Source organism: Abrus precatorius, unplaced genomic scaffold (genome assembly GCF_003935025.1).
Source record: "Abrus precatorius isolate BTA unplaced genomic scaffold, Abrus_2018 Scaffold4, whole genome shotgun sequence".
In the NCBI taxonomy this organism is placed as follows: Eukaryota; Viridiplantae; Streptophyta; class Magnoliopsida; order Fabales; family Fabaceae; genus Abrus; species Abrus precatorius.
Window position 1 is genome coordinate 2,327,113 of NW_020874384.1, and position 11,613 is coordinate 2,338,725.

The 11,613-nt window shown below is 30.2% G+C and overlaps 2 protein-coding genes across 4 annotated transcripts; both read left to right on the forward strand.

Annotated features, from left to right (window-relative positions):
• The first annotated feature begins 4,729 nt into the window (after positions 1-4,729).
• Positions 4,730-7,911, forward strand: LOC113865822 (mitochondrial import receptor subunit TOM6 homolog). The gene is made up of 2 exons (XM_027500594.1): positions 4,730-5,016; positions 7,737-7,911. The coding sequence occupies exon 1, from the start codon at positions 4,831-4,833 to the stop codon at positions 4,993-4,995; it is 165 nt and encodes a 54-aa protein (XP_027356395.1). The 5' UTR covers positions 4,730-4,830; the 3' UTR covers positions 4,996-5,016; positions 7,737-7,911.
• An 892-nt stretch (positions 7,912-8,803) lies between these two features.
• Positions 8,804-11,030, forward strand: LOC113865819 (CASP-like protein 5C1). 3 transcript variants are annotated; one of them, XM_027500592.1, is made up of 4 exons: positions 8,804-9,505; positions 10,347-10,479; positions 10,563-10,666; positions 10,831-10,966. In XM_027500592.1, the coding sequence occupies exons 1-4, from the start codon at positions 9,360-9,362 to the stop codon at positions 10,862-10,864; spliced, it is 417 nt and encodes a 138-aa protein (XP_027356393.1). In that variant the 5' UTR covers positions 8,804-9,359; the 3' UTR covers positions 10,865-10,966. The 3 variants fall into 3 exon arrangements, with proteins under 3 accessions (XP_027356393.1, XP_027356392.1, XP_027356391.1); XM_027500591.1 differs by having other exon boundaries at positions 8,804-9,490; positions 10,563-11,030; XM_027500590.1 differs by having other exon boundaries at positions 10,563-10,887.
• The last annotated feature ends 583 nt before the right edge of the window (positions 11,031-11,613 follow it).

Sequence of the window (11,613 nt, forward strand, 5' to 3'; positions counted from 1 at the left end):
ACAAGTCTGCCTTCATTGGAAAAATGGTAAGTTTTACACATTAGCATTATTAACTGAATATGTAAATCAATATTCTACATATAATGTTACTAATTTATTAATAACTGTAGGAAACTGAAAACATGATTTCATCTTTTTGTTATTCAATGTCAAAAATCTAGTCCTCTAATTGTTTCTATACTTGAACAACTTGGTTTTACTGGGGTAGTAAAGCTAAGGCATCTTAAGGTGGATCACACATTGATAATAGCTTTGGTCGAGAGGTGGAGACCTGAAACTCACACATTCCATTTTTCAACAAGAGAGTGCACCATAACCCTGGAGGATGTTGCATTTTAACTCGGGCTAAGAGTTGTTGGTTTACCAGTCATTGGTCCAACAATGTTTGACTGAGAAGAAATGTGTGACACATATCTCGGTATCGTGTCAGTCAAGGGAGAGTCACTTATTGGCTCTATACTAAAATTAAAGTGACTGAGAGACAACATGTTGCTATTACCAGAAGAACCATCTGAAGAAGAAGTTCACGCCCATTGTAGGGCTTATATACTAGGTTTAATTGGTGGTGTTTTGATGCTTGACAAAACAGGCAACAAAGTACATCTTATATATTTAACTTTATTAACTGATCTTAGAAGAACAAGACGATATAGTTGGGGTTCTGCTTGTTTAGCTATGTTGTACAGGAAAATATGTAGAGCCACAAAAGTTGGTAGCAAAACAATGGGTGGTTGCTCATCACTATTAATGTCCTGGGCATGGTATCGTATGCTATATATTGCGCCAATTTCTAGTAATCTACTAACATACTTTCTCGTGTGCAGATGGAGCGGGAGTAAAGTACTAAACTTTCGAAATAAACCTCACAATGATGTTATGGGGTATAGATCAATATTTGATCACATTCAAGCTAATCAAATAACTCTTCATATTTATTTTCTTATCTTTTACACATCATCTTAAGTAACAAAGTTAAATATATTTGTAGTTTTTATAGGCGCCATATTAAGACTTGCAAACATCAATACCCATGGAAGCATATAGAGATGTCCAACTGTAGACTTCATGTACCATTATCCTTTGTTTTGCAATTGTTGACTGACACCAAACAAATAGAGTCAAATTACAGTTTCGTCTAATTCAAGAAGTCTCTTCTCCACCGAATAATTTGAATGAACTCCACAAAATTGACATGAGAGAAAGACAGGATGAAAATTAGGTTACAAGACCTGCTCAATGGATTGAGATATGGAACAACAGACGTGAGCTAATAATAACGGGTCATCCAATGCAAGGCCTATTGTATCACACAAAAGAATACACGGAATAGTACATTGTCAATTCTATCTATTTCCTATCTATGTCACCACTACTACAAGATCCAAGGAGGAGCGAACAACAACTAAAGACTACCAATACATTTGAAATGGGTACGACTTCCATACCATCGTATCACAAGACTGCATCAATTTTTCTGAACATTACGCCAGAAGCAAACATAATTAACACAAGACATTCGTTTGCAACAACATCGAAGAATTTTTTTACTAACTTATTTGGAGTTGATTTTACAACTCCATCTTCAGCACAAACTTACATGCAGTCTCTTTACCAACCAAATTTTGCTAATGAACCTGGTAATTCATCAAATGTATTTCAACAATTAGACCTTCATGATGATTCAAATCCTCCATAAGTTCATCCTGAAATCTCAGAGCAACAACCACAACAACGAAACCCACCACGTCACAAATGTCGCTCTCGTTGTGGAAATGGCCACCATTACGAAGATAATTAATTATTAATGTTGTTATGAATTTGTTATCATATTTATTAACGCACTTTATCTTCATCAATGTTACCTTAATAATATGAAAATGTTAATTTTAAAATATTTGTCTCAACTATAAATAATTAACTTATAATTTAATATTTTATTTAATTTTTAAAAATAAATTTTTTATTTTGAAATAAAATTTATTCAAAATTATAATAGTAACGTTTTAGAGTTTAGGATATTAAAAATTATAATATTAAATAATGACATTTTTAAAAATATAATTTAATTAAAATAAAATTTTATTCAAAATATCATTTTATCATACTAATATTTAAAAATATTAAGTCATAATTAAATATTTAAATAAATAAATAGAATAATATTTAATATATTTTTTAATTTTAAAAAATATATTTAGTATTCTTTAAGTATAAATAATTTAAGCATTAAATTATTATCTAAAATAATATACTTATTATTTAAATATTTTAAGTAGTTTTTAAAAATTAACTAAAATAATTTACTTATTATTTAATTATTTTAACTAGTTTTTAAAAATTTAATTATTATTTTTTTCTAAAAATATTATTTATTATCTTAAATATGTCAAATAAATTTTAATAAATATTTAAAATTAATATTATTATTATTTTTATTTATTTTAAAATAATATAAAAATATAAACATAATTCAAATAATAAAACTTATTTTATTATATATAACTAACAAAATATTTATTAGAATAACATAATATAAATATTCATTTTAAGAAAATAAAAATATAAAAATATAATTTAAATAATAATATTTATTTTATTATATATATATATATATATATATATATATATATATATATATATATAATTAACTCATAATTTAGTTCCTAGAGAACTGAATTTTGGATAACTAAAAATTTAGGTCTATTCTAGTAATTAAATTACAATAGGGTCTATTTGAGTGTTTTTTTTTTTTATATATATAATTTTACTATAAAAAAGTCATTAAATCTATGCATATTATTTTAATAAATTATTAATGCATAATTTACTGATTTAATAATCAATAATAACAGAAATATATATATATATATATATATATATATATATATTTAATATTATGTAATAAAATACATATATTCAACAAAATAAATGCCAAACAAACTAAGAGTTATTCAACAATGTTTATTAAATAATTCGCGTTTAGAAAGTAAAGTTTTTTTTAATAACATATTATGGCCAATTTATTATTTTCATATACATTAAACATAAAATAAAACAAAAGCTTGTTTTCCTCTTATCTTATTTTATATAACTTTCATCCTCTATCATATTTTTTTTTATTAAATGGGATCTTAATTCATTGATTTTGTTATCATATGATTTGTGTTTCTAATTGAATGATATTTGAATGATACAAGTACATATATTTTGTATATAATAATAATAATTTAATATTTGATTTCTTAGGTAAAAGAGTTAATGTCTGAGGAATGTTCAAAAAATTTAATTTTATAAACTTAATCCATAACCAATGTTAAATTGATTTTAAAAATCTAGATCCATATTAAACCGATTTTTTTATTAACTATATTTATATAACTAGTTTAGTGTCTAAATCTATTTTTTAAAATTAATTTTTTTTTTAGTTATCTAAATCTATATTTATAAAGCAACCTTATATCTTTATTTATTAAATTTTAACATTATATTAGTTTACAAAATTTTATTGTAACTATATTTTACCACTAATATTTTTTTATTAATCTTAATTCTTATAATTAAAATTAAATATTTAAAATAATTAAATATATTAAAATATAACAAATATTTTTAAATTAATTACCACTGTTATTTTTATATTTACGTTTTTTTTAATTTTTAAAATATTATAACAAAAAATTTATTATTATTTATATTATTAATTTTATTTTTATAGATTTTAATTTAAATTTTTACTATAAAATATTTTTATTAAAAATAAGTTAAAAATAATAATAAATATTTTATATATTTATATTAAATATAATATATTAATAAATATTGTTAAAATATTTATGAAATGCACTAATTTAATGCAATATTTTTTATAATAAATTAATTTTCTCTTAAAAATATAATTCAAAAATATATTAAAGATCAATTTTACATTAAAAATTAGATTTAAAATTAAGTTTTAAACTAATTCAACGTAAAACTAAATTTAAAATCGATTTTAAACTAAATTTAAATTTTAAAATTATTTTTGAACTGATTAAAAAAATAAATAAAATAGTTTAAAATTTAACTCATAATTAATTTGTGTGATGAATAAATGATAAAAAGTAGAATATATCTAAATATTTATTACTTTAATAAAATATAAAAATAAAAAATATTTTTAATAAATTAAAATATACGTAAATATTCTTTGAATATGTATTGTTAATATAATAGACTAGAGTACTTTTGTATTCATATTTTATCTTTAATAAATATTGATGCTTAATAAATATATATATATATATATATAATGTTATATTATTTATTATAAAATTTAAATATTTTTTGATATAATAATTTCATAATAATTTAAAAAAATTATAGTATCTTTTTACCATATATAAAAATAGTTTTAAAATTGGTTTTAAACTAAATTTAAATTTTAAAATTAAATTTAAATCAATTTTAAAAAAATTAAAATAAATTAATTTATAATCTAATCCATATAATTAAATTTTAAATGAATCTAGATTAATTTTTTAAAAATCTAATCCATAAACCCTGTGTCTAACCCATATTTGGCAAATGAGTGAAGGATATGACATTTGCAATTTGGATAAGCTCCATGGTGGATAAAAAAAACACAGTTAAGTGGGCCTGTGGGCTAATTATTGGGCACCGCATACCCTTATAATACATGGGCCGTGAATATGATTTGAACCAAAAAATAGCAAAAAACAGAAGAGTTTGGTACAAAACAAAATTCAGATCAATGAGTAGCAGTTGACGAGAAAGAAAAACCCTAATAGAAGAGTAGAGAAAAAGGAGAGGGTTAAGATCAGAGAAGAAACCATGTTTCCAGGAATGTTCATGCGGAAGCCAGATAAAGCTGCAGCACTTAAGCAGCTCAAGTCTCATGTCGCCATGTTCGGGGCATGGGTTGTTGTTATTCGAGTCACCCCTTACGTTCTTCACTTCCTCACCGCTGAGAAAGAGGAACTTAAGCTCCAACTTTAGCTTCTCCCTCTTCCTCTTTTGGTAATCCACCACCTATATTCTTTTATTTTAAATATTTATGATCCATTTTTACACCAATATTCGGAATTCTATTTGTGTTTAAGATCCCTTGGGTATCTATGCAAGGGCCAGATTGTTGCTGGTTTAGGTTGAATTATTACATGAATAAGGTCTGCAAGCGATTGTCTTATTTTGTGTACTAAATTATAAGTTGTAATTAAGGTTAGTTTTGAAATATAGGAATGCTAGCAGCGCATTATTTTTAGTATTGGATCAAATTCTTGTAGGTTTGAGTTCAAAACCCTTTTGTTTTCCTAATACTGAGCTGCTGAATGCTCATGAGAATTTCATAACATTTTTCCCCTTAAAATACTGGTATCCAATGTAGCCTAAGTGAAGAGTATACCTCCACAGGCGGGTAATATGTGTTGTGTATTACAGTCTGTAAACGGACCTAGGAATCTGTAGGAGACAGCATTGTGCTAGTTCTAGTATTTTTTTCAGTATGTCAGAGTTCAAAACATGTTACATACTTAAGCTGATTTGCATTCATGTCAATTGTACTTGTCCCTCACGTGCTAACACTTCATAGGTGATAGTGACATGAATTTTAAACTATTAAACGGCATGTGATTGGCATTTATTTCTCCATGTAAGTTACTATGCCTGCATTTGTTGTATGTGCTTCATCAATCTAATGGCGTGCATGGTTGAGATCCAACTGAAAATTTGAGTTTAGAATGATGAAATAATATTTGGTTATTGACAATTGATTGATTTTTGATTGGAACTTATGATGAATTGAATTTTGGGCACAGAGTGTAGTTAATCTCTCTTCACTGTACAGCCCTGTGTTTTTCATCCCGCAAGAAAACTGAAAGCCGAAAACTACAGATTGAATTTAGAGGTGCAGTAAGGAACAAGAACACCCTTTCTAGATTGGGTTTATATGGCTGTTAAGCATTGGGTCACTAATATGGCTTTCATAATTAACTTTTCCAAACCTAAGTTGTAAGTGGTTGCGTTTTACTCAGTACATAACAGAGGGAGATGTCATTGGATATATTGGGAGATATAAGGTTGGTGGTATCTGTCTTTTAGATGAAAGGGAGAGGGTTTATAAACCTTGCAAAACCCTCCTAAACACATGTTTTTTAGTTTTCCCAATTTGAAGGATTTTTTATTAACTTTCCTTCATCCTCTCTTCTCCTCTTCTTCCTTATACCTAGTGTTATCAAATGGCGGTTATGGCAATGGTGCCTAATGGTGGCATTTTTTCCCCAAACCCCCACTAGCATGGCAGTTTTTAATGGTTGTGGATGGCAGCACCATGGCGGCTGTTATGCTCCTATTGGCCATGGTGGAAAATGTTAGTTTTAAGGAAAAAAATGAAATGGACCTCTGGTCCGACCTCGTTGAAAGTGACCCTAGAACCCAAAACCATACTTTTTGATAGTGTCACCATTACGCCACCGTGGAGTGGCTGTCAGCGGCGGGATATTTGTTGTTGTGAAGTGTTTCTGCAGTTGCAGAGTTTGAGCCCTAATAAGTTCTCGGTGTGGGTGTGCATTTTTGAAGCATGATGGAGAAAAGGAGCGAAAGTCCAATTTTGCTCCTGCCAGTGTCATTTAGCCCTTTTTTATGGGAAAAATGGACTTTTTGTCTCACTTAAAATTTTTTCCTTCTCTTGTTGAGCAAACAGTAATTACACATGTTCTCTCTTCCTTCTCTAAAGCCAACTTATCCTTCATCTCCTCCTTCAGCATTTTGGCTGGAGAAGACGCCCTTTCTGTCTTTTTTCTGGCAACTGTGACTGTTTTTCAGTATCTATTTTCCATTTTGCTTCTCTATGCTCTGTTTTTCTGCTCCATACAGTGCTCTATTTGTCACTCTCTTTGCGTCTATTTTGCTTCTTCTGATACTCTATTTTTATTTTTCAAACAGTGGTCTGTTTCTCACTCAGTTTGCATCTTCAGTTTCCCTCTTTTATTAGTTTTCCCCTCTCCTATTCTATTTTTTTCAATTCTGATTTTCCCCCTCCGATTCTGTTTTACTCCCCCCATTTTTTTGGTTTGATTTTTCCTTATTATTCTGTTTTCTTGATTCCATTTTCCTGTTTTCACTTCCAAGTTACCTTCTCCATTTTTTTATATTCTGTTTTTCTGTTATAACTTCAGCTTTTTTTCTCTATTCTACAACCATTTTATTATATTTTTCTCAAAACCTTGTTTCTTTCATATGTAGTTAATTTTGTATCACATTTTACATTTTATATATATACCTACCTGTCATCTGCCAGTGATAACATTCCTTATACCCTTCAAACCCCTTCCTTCCCTTTCCCTCTAAATTCCCAAATAAAGCCTTAGGGTATTTGTTGTCTAACTCTCAATCGTATAGTGTTCGGCACCCAATTTTGTCCCCACTTTTAATTGTGACTTTTTACCTGAAATTTCTATAGCTTTTTAATTTGTTTGTTCATTGTTTATGGTGTTTATACAATGATTTCTGTCTCGTTACAAACAAAAAAGAAATAATGTTTTTTTTACCTTCCATTACTAGGCATGTAATGGTGTATAAGCTTTTAGCTGTTCTTTGTTTTATTTGATTTTGTTAATTTAAGTCGGCAGATAAATTTTATCATTTGTGACTGTCTATTACTAGGCATCTAAAGCATCATTGGTTCTTCCCTCCGGGTGATAATGATTTATATTCTTACATTTTTTAAAAAATTTTTGCAGTGGGTCTTGAGGAGGTGTTCAGGAATATCTTGTCATGATGTTTTTCATGTAACCCTCGAGTTTGAGAGGCCATGATAAATTTATTTTTCATATTCCCGTTACATTTGGAATATCAATTATATGGCGAGTAGAGGCTATTGGAAAACAATTTTTATTGTATCTTGATCTACAGTAACAAGCCGACGAAGATTTTATTTTAAAATTTTGTTAATGATTTTTGGTTTAACAATGTTTGGCTTCGTTTTGCACGAGCTATAATCTGTCCCGGAAAAGGGATAGATCTTGACATTTTTTCTTCTTTTTATGGAACGGGGGATTCTTCTGTGCAAGACAAAAAGAAATGAAAAAGAAAACGTTGTGGCGAATTAGAATTTTTTTGGGCCATAAGCTTATCGTATTTTTCACATTATTAAGGCGTTTTAGCGATATAATCAAACCGGCTAGGCAGTCTAAGTCATGGTTGAACCGGTGTAAACAGTTAATCTGGTTTTCATAAGAATGGATTGTCCAGGAGAGAAATGTGTTTTTTTATTATTTGTAAAAATTTATTAAAAATATTATACTACTATTAACAAGTCTTATTCGTGATTTTTTTGAATCAATAATTATTAAGTGCCAGAATTCTTGCAACATAAGAGTCCGATTTTCACAACGGAAGCAGAGACTCCAACACTGCGTTGAGCACTGAAGTACAGAACAGAGAGTTGTTGAAGCCTTTTGTCTTGCGCAATGTATGTATTTTGGCCTTTCAGTCAGAAGTGACGGGTTAACACTGCCGTCATCATTCTAGTTCTCCACTACCACTTGTTGATCACATCATTTTCCAATGAAAATGGGGTCAATAAGGGTGTGACAAATGGCGAATCTGAGTTACATCTTTAGAAACCACTGGTATACAATTTGCCGCTGGTCATTCGATTCATAAATTCATTTTGGACAAAGATGCTTATCCTGTCTTGTCCCTAACAAGTAAGAAGGGTAACGACCATTCAAAACCATATAAAAAATTACAAGAAAAACATCGAATATAAAGATAAATAAGTAAAGGGATCAAATCTGGGTGAATATATCTGATCTCAAAATATTTAGGAGTAAGACTCACCCCATTGTTTCTACCTAAAGTCGTGTCAAAGAAATCTCATATATTTAGCGGCACCGAGGATATGCCACCGAAAAACCCAGTAGCCCACGTGTCAATACCATCATCGTAATTAAAGCAACCAAATTATTGTTCAATCAGCAGAGGGCAAAAGCCTTTGCACAAAGTCCAAACTTTCACCTAACAAAAACATGAATTCTATCATGAAGTTTCTATTTGGAAGATTGATGATGTCTTCATTGTCATAGAGTGCAACCGATGTCCTTACAAATTGGAATTTCTTCCCTCTCTTCCTTGGCTTGCTTCATATTTGGCACAAGGTTGAAAAGAGGTACAAAGATCTTATGTTTTTGCTCTGCCAAATGGTTTCAGCTGAAAGAAGTAAAATTTGATGATAAGATTGGATGGTGAGGGAGTTTGGTTGAGTCTTGAAGGACAACTATGATATCAACATATCACAAGGAAAGAGGAAAATCCAGAAATAGAATTAGTACAGTTAACAGTACATTCTATGCAATAGGTTGATGGATGAATTACCTGGCTCCGTGGGTACCAGTGCCAGCTTGAGTCTGAGATTGGGCCAGACCATGTTCTCTTCTGCTTCACTTCTCTTTATGTCTTTGGGGGTTGAATTCTACAGCTACACGGCTTTCTGGTACTTTCTCTTTGTGTGGTCCCCCTCTTTGTTATTCTAATTATCTCGAAGTATAGTTGATGTTTGCCATTATGTTGCTCTCGTTTTTCTGGCTTCACCCCTTCTCCCTATGATTCTGCAGTGTTATAGGTTCTCTAATGCATCCTTTTCTTTCATATGTATTAGTCACTCAAAGCTAGCATTGACTTCATTTAGCTCATTAAGCTGCTTATTCTCTAGAATTATAAAACGACTAATTAATTTTATGTCAAGAATGATACTTGTAGATGTTTTACATACTATTCTACTTATTCAAGTCAGGTTGCTTAATCGTAGTGAGGTAATTTTTCTCTACAGATTGGAGGAGAAAATTGATTCAGTTATTTTACCTTTAACTTTCCTCCACCCTCTGCTATTGTTTTGCACCGAGTGATAATTAATTGACATCAGAATGATCTTGGCCGATTCAACTTGTGACAAGTGACAGGAATATATAGAACTCAATATAACTGAGTGAAATCATTACAAATTTTCTACTATAGAGTACTAGATGATTAAGTCAGCCAGAAAGTCGTTGTCATTAGTTCTTTACAGCAGGTTTGTAACACTACTATAAAACAAAAAATTAATTTGTATAAATAATTATGAAGCACATCTTTTGAAATTTACACAACAAAGCCGCGCTCAGGTGAAGAGCACAGTTGAATCTTGTATTACTAATCTTCTCTTTTACTCGTTAATATGCTTTCATTTCTGCTTCTGTTAATTTTGCATCACATGAATGTTAGTAGTTGAACAGACATCAATTGCTCAAGTGAATTTGTTGATTTTTCTGTTAATTAACTGGCTTATTTTGTGTTCACTATCCATGTCCAAGCTATTTGGTGACAATTATGGGTCTGGTCATACCATGGAGTTTCACATTAGCACTAGTGGATGGATATTCTGTTATGGTCAAATGCCCCATTCGTCAACCTGGAATACTGCTGATTATTGTTGTGGGAGATTGGGTATGTAGTTCTGATCAACAAGTGATATCATATAGATAGATACTGGCAAACGTGTGTTAGTAACTCCAATTTATTTGCTACAGGTGTTATCAACCCTCACACTAGCAGCAGCTTGCTCAACAGCTAGTGTTGTAGATCTCCTGCTCAACGTGCAGGAGTCCTTTTGCCCTCCAAAGCTTTGTGGCAGGTACAGGATATCAGCAATTATGGCCTTTTTGTCATGGTTTCTATCTTTGGCATCCTCTCTTCTTAACCTTTGGCTATTACCCTCTTTGTGATTCTCATTTTAATTCCCCTGTAAAAATATTAAATTAATCATTATTTATTTGTAGTTTTTTCCTTGAATTATAGCATGAGAAATACGAAGGGACAGGATTTTAAATGATATGTAGTCATAAACACTCGTATAATTTGTATTTGTAAACATTTAAAGGATAGAGAAGCTCAATGTTAAGTTGTACATAGGAGCATAGGACATCTCGAGTCCAATGAATGTATACTCAGCTTCAAAGCAGACAAGTCAGCAACTACATAAATGTAACATAAATTGTACATACTAAACATGTATTTCACCATCATTTACTTCTAGCCACCAAGTCCTCTAGTGCCCATTTTGGGGAGAAGTCACAGCTAAACACAAAATCAACTTACAAAATAAACACTTGTACTTCAGAATTACAGTTAGATCATGAACCCGGCACCAGATAGCAAAAGGGGCTTTCTTCTTATTCTATTTATTTTAAAAAAAGGCACCACAAAAACCTCCCAAATCGAGCATATAAATTTGAAGTGTTCCCGACACTTACTAAATGGCTCATATCAAGCAAGTGTACATTAATTAATTGTCATTTCTGCTGCTGCACAACAAATTAAATTCCAGAGATAACCTCAAAAAGGCTTGCTTTGGACATCCAAATATACTGTGGGAATATCATACAAGCAACTGGCGTTAACTTCATCAACATCAGAACAGAATTTCATAAAAATGTGCTAGACCTGTGCTCAATCGGCAGCTTTGTTTCTTTGTGATATAATGCCATCTATCTCAAGTTTATTCTCAGGAGATAACCGCTACTGTGAGCGTCTGAAGACAAAAAAATATATCAGGATACAATTTTGGGAAACAACAAGCTA

Coding starts and splice junctions, on each gene's coding strand:
- LOC113865822 (XM_027500594.1), top strand. CDS start 4,831: ATGTTTCCAGGAATGTTCATGCGGAAGCCAGATAAAGCTGCAGCACTT.
- LOC113865819 (XM_027500590.1), top strand. CDS start 9,360: ATGGATGAATTACCTGGCTCCGTGGGTACCAGTGCCAGCTTGAGTCTG. Junction 9,506..10,346: donor TTCTGGTACTTTCTCTTTGT/GTGGTCCCCCTC, acceptor TCCATGTCCAAG/CTATTTGGTGACAATTATGG. Junction 10,480..10,562: donor TTATTGTTGTGGGAGATTGG/GTATGTAGTTCT, acceptor TATTTGCTACAG/GTGTTATCAACCCTCACACT.